Here is a 19,770-nt window from a genome sequence, read left to right as displayed (position 1 = left end):
GGCAAGTGTGATTAGCATACCATAAAAATGCATTTTTGTAAACAGTCATACAGACAAATTCTCAATAATAAAACTGTGCACTGGTTAATAGACATTTTTAGAAGTTTTAGTTGGAGCCATTAGTGCACAAGCTATTCCTTCCTCTTATTTCAGTTCCCTGTGATCGCTTTACTTTTTGTGTGAATTAAATAGCAGCTGAGATCAAAATAAGTAAATAAATAAATAAATAATGCTATTTTAATTTGCTTGTTCAGTGCAGCAGGGACTTACATTGGCTGACAGAATACAGAATATTTGTGGTATATGAACAACAGGATAAACTGGCTTGTGTTATAGCAGGCAGATGGTGTTCAGTCATCAAATTCGGACTACATTTTTAAAAAAAAGTCTGTTTCCCTAAAAAACAATTAAAGGCAGGTGGGTGCTAACGGCTGGGAAACTCCTGCAAGTTTAGCTCTCCGACTTATCAAACATCATTGCTGCTCTCATCATTGCCAGACAATTATTTTTGTTTTCAACTTATGAGAAAGTTGGAAAATCTATTTTACTCCCACGTCTAACTCGCTCTATCCTTTAGGATAATCTCTTTTAAGCCGTATCCTCAGTGGAGCGCCTAATTATTTGGTGTGCACGCTTCACATGCCAATATTTGTCTTTTAATTACATTTTTAATATTTTCTTCTGCACGCAAATCAAGCACATTATTTTTGAATAATTATCAATAGCTACTGTATTTTTTTTTTATATATATACAATAAATTATTCATATGAATTGCTGTATTATGCATCTCAAAGATGATTTCTCCCTCATTTAAATAATTATGAATAGTTCAGCTGAAAATGATGAATTTTCATAATGAAACTGTGCTGAAAATATACTCACCCTCAGGCCATCCAAGATATAGATGCGTTTGTTTCTTCATCGGAACAGATTTAGAAAAGTTTAGCATAACATCACTTGGATCCTTTGCAGTGAATGGGTGCCGTCAGAATGAGAGTCCAATGTTTTTGTCCAGCTGACAAAAACATCACAATAATCCACATAACTCCACTCTGTCAATTAAAGGGATAGTTCACCCAAAAATGAAAATTATGTCATTAATTACTCTCTCATGTCATTCCAAACCCGTAAGATCTTCAGAACACAAATTATGATATTTGTGATACATTCCAAGAGCTCTCTGACCCTCCCATAGACAGCAAGGATCCTTACATGATCAAGGCTCAGAAACGTAGCAAGGAGATTGTTAAAATAATCCATGTGACATCAGTGGTTCAACCGTAATTTTACGAAGCTATGAGAATATTTTTGTGTGCAAAGAAAACAAAAATTTCTAGAGCTGCCATATTGTGCATCATGATTTTTCCCACTAACTTAAACCCCTCTACCACCTTTTTCAGATACAGTCTGTCATTACGGTGGAAATAATTTGAGATTTTACAAGAGATCATTCACTTATCTCCTTGATGATGCTAGTATGACACAGATGGATTTGTCTCTGTAAAGATGAAGTGCACATGAAGATTTTCAAGCCGATCTAATCAGACAGAAGCAGCAGCTCTTTGTCAATGAGAAGTTATCTTCGAAGCGTCTGCTACAGGCCTTGGGTCATTCTTAAAACTTAATGATGACAGGAAAGTGTGCTTCATACGCTCACTCACTCTCATGCGAGTAGAATGTTTCTTCCAAGAACCTGAAGCTAAGGGCACTTCATGCTGTCCAACATGTTTTCGATCATTTTCATCCTCCCATTATCTGTCAAACAGGTTGTTGCGCTGCCATGTTCATAATGGATTTCTGAATAAAATTTTCAGTTATACCTCAAGTGTGCTTGTGTGTGGTAACATCGAAGTGACATCTTTGATTGGCCAAATGGCACCAATTTAGCAATTTAACGTTTGGCTCTTTGTTTTTCTGCCCTGGTATAAATGCATCTGTGCAGCTAGCAGACTCACCAAAGCGCCTTCCCATTCCTGAAATTATAGCACAACAGACATAATGATGTTTTAGAGCCAAAACTGCTTATGAACTGAAGAGTTGTCCCATTATAAAAGCTGGAATGGTGAACGCAAAGCTTCATAGGAGCTCAGTTTCCAAGTCTATAGCCAGCGGGCCCTTCTCAGTGCATTCTCATTTACACACACTCTTAACGTGATGGACTGGCCTCTCACCGCAATATACTCGCTGTGTGTAAAAGCACTCTTTGGCAGAGGTGCCGCTGCTATAATTGTTTCTATAGGATGGACGGCACTATAGCTCGGTTCGTTTTGAGCAGTGTGATTTGAGTAGCGACTGAAATATCACACAGTCAGCATAAAAGAGAAGTAAACACTGAGATAATGAAAGCAAAGCAAGCTGCTGCCTGTCAAGTACAATTATACAGGAAGGGAATCTTAAACCTCTTGCTAGGAAAGAGGCGACAGGCCTGTTTGTGTGGTGCAAGCTTTAAGTCTTCGAGGAGGGAGTGTAAATTTCCATGTACTGTAGGACTTTCCTCAGAAAACGTTGCTGAGAACAACAAAAGGAAGCTAGGTGTAGGTTATGGCATTAGAAATATGATTGGTTTTCAGATATAATAATAATAATACTTGTATTATTATTATAAAATAGCATTGTTATTATGTTTTATGAAAATTAAATTTTTAATTAGTTTAGTATTATTCAACTATATTATTATATAAATATAGTATTATAAAATATTATTGTTAGTAGTAGTATTGGTATTAGTCGTAGTATTATGCTTTATGAAAATGTTATTACAATTTTATTACATTAGTATAAGATAACTTATTAATGATGTTATTATTGTTGTTATACTGTTTTATGTTGTGCATTTGTTAATATTTTTCTTCAATCTGGCATTAGAAATGTAATACTAATAATTAATAATAATAATTGTAAAGATTGCTTTCATAATTAACTGAAAAAATAACCTTTCACAATTTGTTCCCTTAGTAATTATTATCTCTAATTAAAAGTCAACCAAAATGAACCTGCTATCACGCTTAGTCTAATTTACACAGTCGTTTTTCACCAAAACAAAGGCATGCACTTTATGTCCTTTCATTTTCTTTGGGCCGATTAGCAAATGAGAGTTTTATTACACGCGTGGCCCCTGCATAGATTAGGGCGACACTAGTCATCATGTCAGAGGTCAGACTCCTTAATTAATTGGATTCTGACTGCTGTACTGAATTAAACTAATAAAAAGCGGCTCTCAGAAATAGGATCATTATCACCGCAATTTTCTCTCCTGAATTCTCAATTACTGTAATGAATCGTTAACAAATGAGATGTTTCTCCACACCTATCAGAAACACATCCTGGAATTTAGCACATATCTCAATTTAATCTCTTCACTTCACTAATAATGACTTTAGCAGGAGTAAATCTTTTTTAAAATAGCAAGCACAGGCCTTGGAGGTTTGCCAGGTCTCCTCCAACAGTGAAAGGAGCCAAGAGAAAGTAGCTTAAAGAAATGAGGGATCAGGAGACGAGGGACGAGCATTTTGTTTCGCATTCATTCTGGCTATCTGTTATTGCTTGATAATGTAATGACCGTACGGTGCAGCGATGATGGCTCCTGTGAGCTGAAGCCTTGGGTGTCGCTGATTGCCATTAATCTGAAGAGCCACTCCACGTAATGAAAGCGTTAGGGAGGCATTTCTCTGTCCGTCTCCATTCTATTAGCACTGTGGCAAACACACCGAATGATTAGAAATCGTCTGATCTTTGAAAAAAGCCTGTCGTTTATGCTAATCATCCCTGCTGGCAGACACTGTGGGCCAAAATGTTCCCTCACCAAAAATACAGAGCACTGGAGAGCCTCTCTGTGCATCCCTTTCAGCTTCATTGTCAATTTTTCGACATTAATTTTGACAGGACACTGAATGTTCTGCATTGTGTGCGGTGTAGATGTTCTGAAGCCCAGAAAAAAATCCTATTCCTATTTCTCTCCCTCTCTCTTTCTTGGCGTGACAGTAGTGAACAAAGGGTTCAGAACAAAGTGCTGTCATTTGTTGAATTTCTTCATTACCGAATGTTGACGAGATCATTCGCATAATTTTCTTTTTTGTTCATCAGTAATAGAGACCTCTCAAAAGCATTTACTTTGATTCTGACTTCAAACACAGACACTGCTGTCTAATCTGAATTATACCAAAAGCGCCTCGCTTCAGATGTTAACAACGTATAAACGCAATTTATTATGCAGAAATCTTCAAAATAAAAGTTCTTCAGTGTTCATTGTAGTACCTTAGGTATTTTTCATTGTACATTTGAGTTATATGGACTGTAGAGATCTTTAGAGATTAAAAAACTAATTGATGTGAGATTGTAGGTTCTTTATATCAGCATGCCGTAGTCACCCAAAACATTCAATTCTGTAATCATTTACTCATTCGTTATCCATTTCGTTCCAAACTGTGTGGGAAGATTTGCATAACACCGCCTAAATGTATATGCAAAGAAAGAGGGCGTGATTTTAATTCTCGCTGCCGCCGGCGCCATGTCCTGGAGACGCTTGTGTTCCGGCTTCCAAAAGAGGACACAACTAAAAATCAGTGGTTAAGTTGTATTTACAACACTGTTCCAGAACAGTTCAACCCAAATATTTGAGTGTGTGCAGCACATTTTCACAGCATCAGGCTGTGAAAGTTTTTGTTCAAAAAACACATAATTTATAAGAGTGCTCAGTAGGTATTTTTAAATAGAATAATTTTCCAGAATTGCCTTCTTAGAATTCTAGCATAAGCTGCATGAATTGGCTGTAGACATGTTGCAGACCTGAGAAGGTTGCTTTGTCTCCTACGCTTCTCTAATTCTCTAGTAAAATCCACATATTAGCTTGACCGTAGCTGTTTTGTGTCGTCAGCATGGGCGGTTATCTCAAGGTCACATGCTTATTGTCAAATGAAAGGCTAAGGTTGGTCACCTCCTGTTTTAATGCTGTGGAAAACACAAGGTAATCAAACAAGCAATTAAGCATTATGGGAGGAAATAACTTCATGCTGTGCCCTTTGCAGGCTCTTTTCAGGTTTTACAGCTCTTCCCCAGCCCAGACTCGTGCCAAACAGGAAGTCAACATTTAAGACCGCCTGCCATTCATCACTCTGGAATGAGGAGAATGTTTTAAAGGTGGAACAGAGCAGTAGAGAAGGTCAGCGTGGAGGTCAGATGTGTATATTTTGCAGAAGCCTACGATAAACGTCCATGTTCTTTTGAATAAAAATCAAGGTCAAAAAGGAAGTTTATTATAAACTGACTGGTATTTCAAAGGGTCATTGCTTTGACCAAACAGTCACTGATTAATCTTTAGCGAAAGGTTTACTTGATGCCGACTCTGTTGCTCCCATTTCTACGGTGGTCCACTTTGTGTTTGTAAAATGAGATGCCGAATGAATTAAACCAGATGAGGTGATCGTAATTCAACACACTGCTGGAGCATGAGGGTAAGGGCAGCGGCAGTCATGGGAATATCTGAACTATTTTTTTTCACCTAATTGCAAGTCAGTTAGAAACAGTTGGCAAGGACATGTGGCTAGGGAGGCTTTAATGGAGATGAATGGAATGCCAGGAGGATAGAGGAGAACACTGACCCATCCTCCTATTTCTGTAGTCCTGCTTGTCTTGATCGACTGATCTGAATATCGAGAAAGCCTGCTTGTCATATGGAATATTTCTTATTATGCAGCTTGTTTGTCATCATTTGTCCGAAGTTTGAATTTCGAGAATGTTCGGTGAAGGTTGAGAAGTTCCTTTGTGTCTTTCCAGCCTTTGAACTTCCATTAGATTCACATTTCAATTTGAGACTGTTTGGTTTCAAAGCCTCCCTTTACATCCATATTTACTCAGTTTAAAGGTGTCAAACTTTCTTCTAAAAGAGTCTCGGCGTAAAAAAACCCATCCATCTGAACTCACGCAGATGAGAAAGTTCCCTTTCGTTTGATCACGCCGCCGTCTTTGTCTGGTCGGCGTTCTTGATCCTAAAGAAATTCTGTTTTGGGGAGAGACGTTTTTCACACCAGGTACCTCGCAGAGATGGGGGAATCAAAAAGCGTCTTAGTCAGCTCGGTGCTCAGGGCAGAGGCTGATGGGAATGGGCTCTACAGCTCTAGGGTTCCTGTTACAGCAGATCACTTTCTCCCCAAGTCTCATTTCAATAGTGTTAGTATGCTGCAGCCCAACTGAGCGCTCCGAGCAGAAAGCACACTGTCAGCACACTCATCAGCTCTGCTCCGACTCAAACCCTCAAAGAGTGTCAAGATGTACATGGGAAAATATAGCGAGAGAGATGAAGGGAGAGGAGAAATGATTGTGATGGAAGTTCCAAAAAGTGAAAAGGTCAGATAAGAGAGAAGGAAAGAATAAAAATAACTGAAACATTGTGTGACATGCATAAAATGACAAACATACTTTAACAAGCTGTTCTGTTCCTGCTTGCATTGTTATTGGTATATTTATTTAAATGCTTTTTTTTTTTTACAGGTGTATATTTGTGTTCAAAAGTTTGAGTCTGTAAGAGTTTTTAAAGTTTTTGAGCGCTGTTGCTAAGGCTGAATTTATGTGATCAAAAATGCAGTAATTTTGTGAAATATTATTACAGTAACTTTTCTATTTTAATGTATTTTAGAGTGTAAATTATTCCTTTTATGGCAAAGCTGATTAAATTTTTTGCAGCATTTCGTCGCCTTGGAATTATAAGGTTCTATCTGCATTCTGAGTGGTTTTGAGATATTGAGCTTCAAAGTTTTTGCATTCCATATAGCAAAAATGATATGGGGGACAAGTCTCTTTTCTACATGAAAATGACAGAGACACTAAATGTATTCTAAATGTACAATATCAAAATCAACTCAGATTTTTAAATGGGGATTTTTGGATTTTTAGAACCTAATTTGAGTAATTTTCTGCTTGGAATTATAAGGTTCTATCTTGAAAAACATTAATAGAAGCAACAATTTTCAAGAAATACAAATATACATATACATATATATACATATACAATATATATATATTGTGTTTTAAAACATAAAATTAGTGTTGTAACCATGTGTCAACATGTATGAGAAAGGTAAGTTAGGCACAGACTAGGGCAATACTAAATATTTTGTTCAGTGCTAATGTTAATTTTAGGATTATAGTGGGTAATTAAACACAATATTGAGGGAACGGTTAAGGCAGCTAATGTTACTCATCCTTCTGAACAGGACTTCATTCCACAAAAAGCAGGACAGGGAAAATGGCATTCTCTTTAAATCAGTATGACCGAGATAACATGCTGACGTTTATTGTTGTAATTAAGACCCCATCATTTAAATGGTTGACTATTTGATATTTAAGGCCTAATGTTGTAAAATGTAAGACATTTTAAGACTTTAAACTGCAAGAATATTTTGCCAACCATTACATATTCGTGTCTTTAGCGACCCAGACTTATATCCAGCACGGATGGATCTCTAATTGCTGCAATAGCAAACTCTCCTGATATTTTAAGAACAATTAAAAAAATAAAATAAAAAAATTATAAAATAAGCATATGATTTTACCATCACTGCCATCGTCAGAGCGCATTTTCCCAGTATACATTCAGCATCTGGCTCATATTTACGATCTCAATATATTCTCAAAACTATTGTTTTCAGCATCTTCAAAAACAAAATTTTGATTGCTATTCACCACATCTACCATCAAACAACAGTGACACTTATATTTCATTATGTACAGTAATTGCTCTGCAGTAAAGTCATTCAAGCCAGTTCAATTTTTGCAGATGAATATTTGTTTCATGCATGCGCTAATTATGAGTGAAAAATCACGTCATCATTGTTATAAACAGTGCCACTTTTTGGAATAAAGGTGAATTGCACTTATTGATTCTGCAGACACGTAATTATTGTTGTTTAACCCTTTAAAACCGGCTGTGTCGTCGCCGACACACGAAACCAAGCTGTTTTCATGTTACCGTAACTCTTCAACCGTTTGCACCATCACAATAATTCAAATTGCTCCTGACAGTAAACAAAATGCGCTTTTCGGCAATATATTGCTTATTACGGTAATTTCTTGCGCTCCGTCGACAAATGACGGCTGATTTCCGGGAGAGCGGGGAGGGAGAATTTGAATGGCGAGATAGGGAGCGCGGCGTTTTGGATGGCATAAAATAATAAACGAAACAAACAAAAACATGGTGAAGGTGGAGTAAACAGCACAGGAGTCGATTGGGATGATTTTTGATGAGACTTTGGGAGCAGTCTGAGTGAGACTTTTTCACATGTAGTGTGTGCATCGCTATAATGAGTCCGTGCGTGTAAATGTATGGGTGTATGCATGTGCACGCATTTACATGCATGTATAAATGTATGCGTGTATGAACAAAAAAGCCTCCTGAATGAAAACTGTGCAACCCAGTGTCCCAAAACTACTTGTATATGTGTAATATAGTTGAATTTTGAAGTAAGAAGTGTTGGATTATTTCGATCACGATTTTTCTCTTTTTTATAAATAAAAAACAGAAAATGTTTTACTGTTGTTTTTTATTTTTGTCTATTTAAATTCTGTTTACAAACTCATCACACGACATTAATGGTCAAAAACTGTACTTTTTTGAAAGCCGTCTGTTTTCTGAATAAAATGACACCTTGCACTTGAAAATAGCACATTCTGTTAGAATTTTACAGTCAAATAAACAAAATATGTAAAAATGACCTATTTTACCCTTAGGTTTTAAAGGGTTAATGTTTAATCTTTCCTGCTGTTACGCAGTCCGGCAACACGACAAAGAAAGTTTATCCTGATTGGTCCTCTTGCGTACATTCGAAGTGCTGATTGGCTGATTCACAGATAGAACCTTATGGAACCAAGTTAGAGTTTGACTTTGTAGATAGAACTTTTTTGTTTTCTAAATACAAAGTCCTAAAATGTACAAAACATAAAAAAATAAAAATACATAATGTAAATAATTTAATGACATCATATAATTTAAAAAAAGACACCTGATGAAAAACTTGACAAAATACTGGACCTTTATAAGGAAACAGCCAAGCAAACAAAACTACATAAATGTTATAATAGATAAATGAAATGTGCACTGTTTTTAATTTATTTGTATTTTTTTCTTTTCGATTCCAAAAAAGTTGGGACACTGTACAAATTATGAATAAAAAAGGAATGCAATAATTTACAAATCTCATAAACTTATATTTTATTCACAATAGAATATAGATAACATATCAAATGTTGAAAGTGAGACATTTTGAAATGTCATGCCAAATATTGGCTCATTTTGGATTTCATGAGAGCTACACATTCCAAAAAAGTTGGGACAGGTAGCAATAAGAGGCCGGAAAAGTTAAATGTACATATAAGGAACAGCTGGAGGACCAATTTGCAACTTATTAGGTCAATTGGCAACATGATTGGGTATAAAAAGAGCCTCTCAGAGTGGCAGTGTCTCTCAGAAGTCAAGATGGCAAGAGGATCACCAATTCCCCCAATGCTGCGGCGAAAAATAGTGGAGCAATATCAGAAAGGAGTTTCTCAGAGAAAAATTGCAGTTTGAAGTTATCATCATCTACAGTGCATAATATCATCCAAAGATTCAGAGAATCTGGAACAATCTCTGTGCGTAAGGGTCCAGGCCGGAAAACCATACTGGATGCCCGTGATCTTCGGGCCCTTAGACGGCACTGCATCACATACAGGAATGCTACTGTAATGGAAATCACAACATGGGCTCAGGAATACTTCCAGAAAACATTGTCGGTGAACACAATCCACCGTGCCATTCGCCGTTGCCGGCTAAAACTCTATTGGTCAAAAAAGAAGCCATATCTAAACATGATCCAGAAGCGCAGGCGTTTTCTCTGGGCCAAGGCTTATTTCAAATGCACTGTGGCAAAGTGGAGAACTGTTCTGTGGTCAGACGAATCAAAATTCGAAGTTCTTTTTGGAAAATTGGGATGCCATGTCATCCGGACTAAAGAGGAAAGGACAACCCAAGTTGTTATCAGTGCTCAGTTCAGAAGCCTGCATCTCTGATGGTATGGGGTTGCATGAGTGCATGTGGCATAGGCAGCTTATACATCTGGAAAGGCACCATCAATGCTGAAAGGTATATCCAAGTTCTAGAACAACATATGCTCCCATCCAGACGTTGTCTCTTTCAGGGAAGACCTTGCATTTTCCAACATGACAATGCCAGACCACATACTGCATCAATTACAACATCATGGCTGCGTAGAAGGAGGATCCGGGTACTGAAATGGCCAGCCTGCAGTCCAGATCTTTCACCCATAGAAAACATTTGGTGCATCATAAAGAGGAAGATGCGACAAAGAAGACCTAAGACAGTTGAGCAACTAGAAGCCTGTATTAAACAAGAATGGGACAACATTCCTATTCCTAAACTTGAGCAACTTGTCTCCTCAGTCCCCAGACGTTTGCAGACTGTTATAAAAAGAAGAGGGGATGCCACACAGTGGTAAACATGGCCTTGTCCCAACTTTTTTGAGATGTGTTGATGCCATGAAATTTAAAATAAACTTATTTTTCCCTTAAAATGATATATTTTCTCAGTTTAAACATTTAATATGTCATCTATGTTGTATTCTGAATAAAATATTGAAATTTGAAACTTCCACATCATTGCATTCTGTTTTTATTCACAATTTGTACAGTGTCCCAACTTTTTTGGAATCGGGTTTGTACATGATTCCCAATTATTTATATTCATGATTTCTAGTATTTGTACAGGCTTTACATTTTTATTTCAATGTTGTAATTAGCAATTCATTTAATTTTATATTTGAAGCAGATTTCTTATGTGACAGCATTAATTAAAGTTTCTTAGAGATCATGTTATCTGCATCTCCTGCACTACATCAAGTCACTTCCATAATAGCTGTCACCACTCAAATTAATGCACGACTCAGATTAAGTGCAGGTGCAAGACTCCAATACAATTATAAAGTCATTATTTAATCACTAATAAATCTTTTTATGAGTAAAACAGGCTGTGTCTATAGTATTATAGACTGCACAGCATTATTATATTTTTATTTATTTTTTATTTTTTTCAAATGAATTTTTAAATTATTGTCCCTGGACCAGTACGGCGATCTTGTGATAAAGTAGCGGTTGCTGGGACAGATTTGATAAATTCTTCTTAAAAAGATGCAATCTCATCCTGTTTACATGAATTAAGCCTGCTCCCGAGCAGGCTTAAGCTTATGGACCTGTTGCTATGACAGAAAGTCCAGGATGAGCTTCGAAGAACCAAATGATCCAAGATCAAGCGAAATCGTCAACAATCAAATCCTGCTAACTGAGTTATCGACGTACAAAGAACGGACCCCAGGTTGTGTTTTTCACAAGTCTTTCATGAATAAAAAGTTCAAAAGAACATAATTTATTTTAAATAAAATTATTTTTATACATTATAAATGTCTTTTATTGTCACCTTTGATCAATTTAATGCATCCTTGCTGAATAAATGTATTAATTTCTTTACAATAAAATAAAAATAAAAATCAACTGACCCCAACATTTTTAACAGTAGTGTATATTTAATGATACTGTACTTTGGCAATGTAAAACCTCAAATTTACTATACTAATAAAGCTATTTAAATCTAAATAAGAGTAAAAGTGATAGAATAAGACAAACGATGATGAATAGTTAACCCAATTTTTTTTAATTCTGTCACTATTTAGTTATTTACTCAAAATTATTTGTTGCAAACACTTAGGGTACTTTCTTTATAATTTCTTCTGTTAGTCAGAATGATTAAAAGTTGGGTGCAGTCAAGCTTAAAAAAAAAGGTGCATACCAGAATTACATTTTTTTTGGGTTAACTATTCATCATCATTTGTCTATTCATTCAACTATTCATCATCACTTTTACTCTTATTTAGATTTAATATCTTTACTAGTATAGTACACTATATTCCAAGTTTTCTGAAGCAATGCGATAGCTTTATGTAAAATAAAACATAAAAAAGTGAACAAATCATTCAGATGGTTCTGTGAACAATCAGTTTATTGGAAATAATAGATTCATAATGATTAGTTGATGGATCAGATATTCTTACTTCTAATATGAAATCTCATGAACACGTCAGTGAGAGCCATGTTGGATGTCAATTACATTTATGTCTGTTCATCACACAAAACTATTGAATGACTTGACTGATTTTAATGGACTTTTATTGTACTTTTATGATGCATTTTGGCAAAAGAGTGGCCAGGATATTGTTTAAAAATTTAAATCATGGAAGAAAGAAAGTAATATAGAATGACATGAAGGTGAATAAATGATGACAGAATTTGCATTTTTAGGTGAACTATTATTTATAGAAGCCACAGTATATGGTCTGCAGGACAGAAAGCTGGAAGCCGTCATGAAGAAGAACGGCGCTCATGTGACAGCATATTAGACCGGGAAGGTAAATTGATATGTAAATTGAGTGTGCGACTCAGAGAATGAGGAAATATGAAGCTGAAATGTGCTAGACCTTCACGTAGAGCGGGAACAGCTTTTTTTCTCCCGTCAGCAAAGTACAATAGCAGACCCCGGTGTACCGAACATCTCATATCTGTCTGCTCTGTGTGGCAGAATGTTCTGGAGAAAGAGAGCGAGAGTGCATTAGGCAGCACAAAGTGATTTGTCCTCATGGTGTTCAGGCCGTACTGAAAGAACAGAGGCCTTGCTCAACAAAAGCAAGCAGCGCTCACTCATTTATTGGAGGAACACTGGAAGATTGGAGTCGTTCATCAAGGTGATGCTCACTGCTTTGTTCTTCAAGGAGAGACGTTTTGTCAATATAAGATGCTCTTTTTCTCATTACATTTCTGAGAGGCCTGTCAGCCATACGGACTTACAGTGAGAACAGCTTCATAAGATTTGTGGTCTTCAATATCCGCATACACATGTTATGTAATGGAAATGTATGCTCGTTATTGACATGCGGCACAGAATGCACACATTTTCATATCAAAACTGAAACTGACTGTAGAAACAGTTGCGTTGTACAAATAATAGGAATAATCCCATTATTTTAACTTGACAAGTTTTCTCTTTGATATAGTATTATTTTGATGCCCTGATGAAGATATTATTATTTGATAATGAATAATAGCCATAAATGATCTTAGAGTTCAAAATTCACAGATCAGCTTGAATTTGTTTGGAAGTTAATCGCGGTTCTTAATCCACCATTCGAACAATCCTTCGTTGTAATTTTTCATTAATTTTGCTCTTCCGTCCACGTCCAGGGAGGTTAAACCTCCTGATGATATTGCACACAGTGGACACAGGAACATTAAGATCTCTGGAGATGGACTTGTAGCCTTGAGATTGTCCATGTTTTTCCACAATTTTTTCTCTCAAATCCACAGACAACTCGTTACACTTCTTTCTTTTCTCCATGCTCAGTGTGAGTCACAACACAAAGGTTGAGTCAACTTTTCTCCATTTTAACTGGTTGCAAGTGTGATTACTATATTGACCACACCTGTTGCTTGCCACAGGTGTGTCTAAATACAAATTACAGGATCATCACATGCTTGAAAAGCAATTATTTCTTACAATTTTGACAAGGTGCTAATCATTTTGCCCAGTCCATTTTTGAGTTCTGTGTGAAATCTATCTATCTATCTATCTATCTATCTATCTATCTATCTATCTATCTATCTATCTATCTATCTATCTATCTATCTATCTATCTATCTATCTATCTATCTATCTATCTATCTATCTATCTATCTATCTATCTGTCGTTCTGTCGTTCTATCATTCTGTCTATGCATAAAATTGTAACGCTTTTAGCTATTTTCAAAACACAATACTCAAACATGACTAACAATGCCATCTGACACACTAACAAACCTTCAGAAAGTGAGATGTTAGAGTGCTGCAAATGTAATTGTTATGCTTTTAAGCATCTCTATAAAAGGATGATGGCATTGGATTCAACCCTAACAAAACATTAAAAAAACAAAAAAAAATCTGTCACAATACGCACACACACACAGACGCGCACACACACACACAGTATTTTGGTGTGCACTTGTGTCACTTTCCTGACAGCATAGCTGAGTGCTGTCATAATAAACAGCTGTTAAATTTGCTGATATTTTCCCATTTGTCAGATTGCGTTCAAGAAAAAAAATAAAGTTAAGATTTTAATGAATGGCTTGTTTTCTAGTTTTGATGACCTTCATCCATTCATCTTGTTATATGTCACATTTGTCTTCATTCTCCTTGACATCAATGACGAGATGAGTCAAGGTTTCCACACACACATGCACAGGGGGATCCATCCGTCCAGCCAATTAGTGGCGTTTACATGATGACAAGCTTGTGTTTCATTCAGCCAAATATAATCAGCATCAAACTGAAGTGATGGAGCATGATGAACACTGGCAATCGGTTCCACTATGTAATGTACATACACATGTGTGCGAGTTTGGTGCGCTTGCCAAAGACAGAATCATTCTCACTTTTCTCTGCCACGCAATCACAGCTCCAGCCTGCCAACTCGCCATGGCTGGGCTCCTGTGACCCTGGCATGGACGGCCCCTCTCCTCATCATTACTGCCAAATTAAAAGCCAGAAACCTCCAGCTCATCTGTCTCCCTGCCGCCGACTCTTATCACGAGCTCGGCCACTTCCTCGTAGTACCGAACCCAGAGCACACTTATTATGCCTTGGAACTCACCCCAAACCAATTATAATCAAAAGATGATTTTAAAATGTACTAGTCCTTGATTGTAATGAGAGAGTTCTACATTTTCTTCTCAGATTTGCTGTCATGAGTGATTCTTACTTTGAGACAAATTACCGAGGGGAGTTTAGGCACAGGGACAGTGGAGAGAAGAACTTGAAGAAGGAAAATGTAATTCCCTCATAGCTTCTCTCATTAAAGTGTAATGCTGTTTGCAAGGGAGCATGAAATATTAGGCAGTTACATGTAAGAAGTTGCAGAGGCTGATTCTGTTCAAGAAGATCTTCAGTCAAGCATCCTCATGACCTGCTCTAAGGTAAAGAAATGGGTTTCTAGGCATATTCAAAGGCAGGTCAGTTCATTCGGCATCTTGGTAACATCTCAAAATCAATTCCAGTCATGCTAATATTGCTCAGGCACCAGGGCTGAACATTTACAAAATGTTTTTTGTTTTGTTTTGTTCCGTTTCGTTTCATTTCATTATGTATTTCTTTATTTTACTGGCACTATTTATTTATTTGTTCATTCGTTCTTTTAACTTTTTTGATTAAATCAGATTTTTTAAAGTTTATTTTATTATTTTAATTACTGGCACCTTGTTTTTATTAAATGTTTGTTTGTTTTTTTTCCGTTCAACTTTGTTGAATGCTATTTTATTATTTTGATTATTCGCACCATTTATTTATATACTTATTTACTTATGTACTAAATAAGTTCTGTAACTATATATATATATATATATATATATATATATATATATATATATATATATATATATATATATATAATAGTTTATAATGGAAATGTGAGCTTGAGTTTAGTCTCATATTCAATCTCCCATCGCAGACGCAGAGTCAAACATGGACTGCATGAAAAGGTGAAATTGTACAATTGAAATGTGAAACAGCTACTATTTAATTTCATTAAATGAAATGCCTTAAGGAGACACACTTCAGGAGTCTTTTAATGCATAAACTGCAACTGCATTTAGTTGACAAATGACTGTGAGGGGGTCTGTTGTTTTGCAGTGATGTTTAAAATGTTGCTAAGCCTCTAGCAGGTTTTATACTGGATGTGTTGCACTATATTGCTGCAGGCGAAGGCAGACGGTTTCAGAATCGTACCCACGGAGACCCAGAACACCAGTGGGTATTTTTAGACATTCCAACGTGCCCTCGGAGACTAACTCACAGATGTGCTAGTGTGCTCAACACACACACACACTCATACACATGCAAAGACTAACTTTTATCAGGGCATACATTTCCTCAAACTCTCATTTGAAGACTTTTATTTGTGTTTCAGGTGACATACTCATTCAAACGTGTTCAAACTCAATTAATGCTGTATATATGGACTGTACACAGTGTGGCTGAAAATATATGGACTGAGTCTAATATATGAAGGGAACTTCATCTCTTCGGCAGCATGGAAATAATCATAATCTTTTCCTGACTTATATAAGTATATATCCCGAATGGCAATTTTATAGCTGGTTTATAAAAATATAAATTTTTATAGGTGACATTTTTATCTTTTTTTTATGTGTGTTGCAGACATTGTGGCTACATTAAAGCGAAGCAAGATCCAGATGAAGAAAAAATGCAGTTTCAGAACGGGAGAGGTAAGCTGGCCAATATAGCACACACAAACACACACAAACAAAACTCTCAGATAATGGATTGTCAAAACAAACGGTTGTTTTTAGAGGTAACATAAATGTAAAAGGTCTCTCTTCCAGTCTCAGCTGTGAGAGTGCGATATAAATCAAAAACCCTCATGTTCAACCTTGCCATAGAGTTTATCTTTTCCAACTTTTTTAGGAGGCTGTTTGGGTTTATGGTGCAGTTGTGTCTTGGCATTCATTTGGACTGAAAATCCCCGTGTGAAAATCATATGTGGTGTTTTTTTTTCTTATTGCAGTGAAACTGCCAGGAAGCAGGACGTATATTCACCCCCACACTTACGAGGACCCAAATCAAGCCGTCCGAGATTTTGCCAAGGAAATCGATGCCTCGAATATACGTATAGAGAGAGTTATAGGTGCAGGTGAGAGTCTTATTCTTCTATAGATCAAATTGTGGAAATAAAACAATATTGAATCTCAAATATAAATGATGCAAATTGTGTCAGTGTATCTCCTTCGATATAAAGGTTTGTTCATTTCATAAAACATGTTTTCAGTGTGTAAGCGCAGTTGTGTGCTAATGTATGTCAAAGAACGGAGGTTTCTATTTGAGTCCCAATTATTGAACGTCTGCTGGCTGTAATCCTCACACACAAAGCTGTTGTTTGAAATACTGAGCTGTTAATACCACATATCTCTGCGTCTGAGCTTGGCTTTGAAATCTCATTTTCCTCAGCGTATGCTTTCTCTGTCCATGAGTGACTGTTTCTCCATTTTCAGACTTTTTTCTGTTTTATCCTGGTTCTTTATTTCTCTGTCTCATTTCCTATTTCTCTTCATCTGGCTGCAATAGTGTGCAATAGAGTTCTTTAGGGCTTTAGGAGCTCTGAATTAAACAATGTCATGGAGAAATCTTTTTAGATTATTTGTGTGAGAACAGGACATGCGTTTAACCCAAACATATTCGGCTGAGTTGTTATCCACCATATAACAGAGCTTTCCCAAAACTATATATATATATATATATATATATATATATATATATATATATATATATATATATATATATATATATACACACACATCCTTATATTGTGTACTTATATAAATTATTTTCTTACCCCATTGGTAAAATGCTTTTTTTAAATAATAAACCACACTAAATAAAAATTCAAATAAGGTCAGAAAAATGAACTAAAAATATATTATCTGCTGTCTTAATGAGTTGTAACATCTTATGCAGACAAGATACCTATTGTAAATTATGTTTATATATTTGGACACACTTTATTTTAATGTCCAGTTCTCGCTATTAACAAACCATGGCTTTTATGACTTTTGCCTCAATAAATTCCTAATTTGCTGCTTATTAACAGTTAGTAAGGTAGTAAGTTGTAAGAATAGTAAGATGTAGAATATCGTCATGCATAGTATGTGCTTTATACTGTGAGTACTAATAAACAGACAATGTTTTAATAATAGGCATGCTAATAAGCAACAAGTCAATAATGAGACTTGGTCCCTATACTAAAGTGTTACCATACATTTCCACTGGAAAACAAGACCGTGAGCACAGTCTAGTCAAGTGAATTTTATTTATGCGTATTTTCCTTCATAAATCTGCCATGGTCTGATGCTGATGTGCTGATGATGGCCATGCGTTGCTTTTCAGGTGAATTTGGTGAGGTTTGCAGTGGCCGTCTGAAGCTCCCCAGCAAGAGAGAAATCTTCGTGGCCATCAAAAGTCTGAAAGCAGGATACTCAGAGAAGCAGAGACGGGACTTCCTGAGCGAGGCCAGCATCATGGGCCAATTCGACCATCCCAACATCATCCGACTGGAGGGAGTCGTTACCAGATGTAAGTGACTGACATGTACTCTCGTCTTCACCTTCACCCGGTGGCTTTTAAAAGACGTATTGAAAAGTTTAAGTAAACATACACTGCATTGTAAGCACTGAGGGAAAAATAAGCTGTTCTCAAAAGTGCTTTCAGAAATCATTTTGCGAGGATTCAGTTGCACAGTTGAGTTCTTGGCTCGGTACAATTTTTTATACAGTGTGGTTGAATAGCACAAGTGTGACAATATATGATTATCGTGACTACACCAAAAAACCTTTTCCGCCACAGCGGTCACAAAGTGTTTTCATGGCGTTGTGATTAAGAGCCAGATGGAGGTGTGCTGTACTCACTTTCGTGCTCAGCCTTGGGGAGGACAGAAACAGCTCGATTGTTCCACCTGAATGGCTCTGAAGAGTTGGATCTGACCACACAAGAGGGTTGAAAGACAAAGATTCGCTACAGCAGATGTATTGCAGAGCAAGCCTTTAAACGTGACTAAATATATTATCTCTAGAATTAACTTTGGTATTTGGAAATGGAACTTTTGACTAGGGAATCTTATGCAAAAGTAAACATAAATATAGTATTAAATGACTAATAATATTGGCGCTTAACTTGTTCCCCATTGTTTGTGCTACAGACAATGAAAGGTAGATGATAAATATGTCTTTTTTTTAAACTTCCTGGCAAATAAATGCCATAAACCACCCCAAAACTCTAGAAAACATATAAGAACTTGCCAAAAACCGCTCAGAACAGCCTAGCATTTCAGTTTTGACAATGATGTGTGGAAAACAGTCCGATTTTCTTCAGACAGTCTAATATTTTGAGTAGAATTTGAAATAATTGTTGTCCTTTAAACCTTTTAAAGTCTTTAGCAAAGTTTTACAACAGTATAGATTAGGTATAATCAGTATTTTATAAAAATTCTACATGAAGAACATTACCAGTCAACGTTTTTAGAAACATGCAAATGAATGTGGAAATGTTACGCTGATCTTTAAATAATGTAATCTACGCTTATTTTAACATTCATACAAGCAAAATTAAATGTTTAGAAACTTTTAGGGTATATATTTGTTTTCTATTTATCGCTTGTCTCTCCAATCTTCAACTGCCGTTTTGCACTTATATGTTTGTGGCCTGATGGCGTTGTCTAAATTGGATCTTAATCGCATACAGAGATAGACTTACACAGTGTTATGTGTGTTATAAACCTTTCAGAGTCTCATTATCTCATCAGTAATGGGGGAGAGCTTATCGGAGAACTTCAGCTTTCACCTGACGCCAAACAAAAACCCTTTCTTTCGAGCGTCATTATGACTGAACAAACGTCTGCGGCTCCGCACTACCTATAGAGCACAACAATGAAAGTATGCATATTTATGACTGCATGAATATTAATAATTTAAATAGTTAATTGGATGTGTTTTAAGTGTCATAAATATTCAGCAGCGCACATATGAACAGCGACGTCTCGACATTTCTTATTCATTTTTCGCTCTGTTCTCTCTAATGCGGAATGCTAATTTTGACCTTTTGTTAGCATTGGTTTGTGCAGTTTACAGAACTATTTTCT

The 19,770-nt window shown here is 36.3% G+C and overlaps 1 protein-coding gene across 1 annotated transcript in view; it reads left to right on the top strand.

Annotated features, from left to right (window-relative positions):
* Window positions 1-19,770, top strand: part of LOC306881472 (ephrin type-A receptor 3-like) — a 120,812-nt gene that overhangs the window by 79,325 nt on the left and 21,717 nt on the right. The window contains exons 9-11 of the mRNA XM_079435590.1: window positions 16,281-16,348; window positions 16,648-16,773; window positions 18,024-18,209. Of these exons, the coding sequence (XP_079291716.1) occupies window positions 16,281-16,348; window positions 16,648-16,773; window positions 18,024-18,209 (380 nt within the window). The remainder of the gene's footprint in view (window positions 1-16,280; window positions 16,349-16,647; window positions 16,774-18,023; window positions 18,210-19,770) is intronic.

The sequence above is a fragment of the Barbus barbus genome (assembly GCF_936440315.1).
Source record: "Barbus barbus genome assembly, chromosome: 15".
NCBI classification, from domain to species: domain Eukaryota; kingdom Metazoa; phylum Chordata; class Actinopteri; order Cypriniformes; family Cyprinidae; genus Barbus; species Barbus barbus.
Note: the sequence above shows the minus strand (reverse complement) of the source record. Positions and strands in the feature narration are given on the sequence as shown.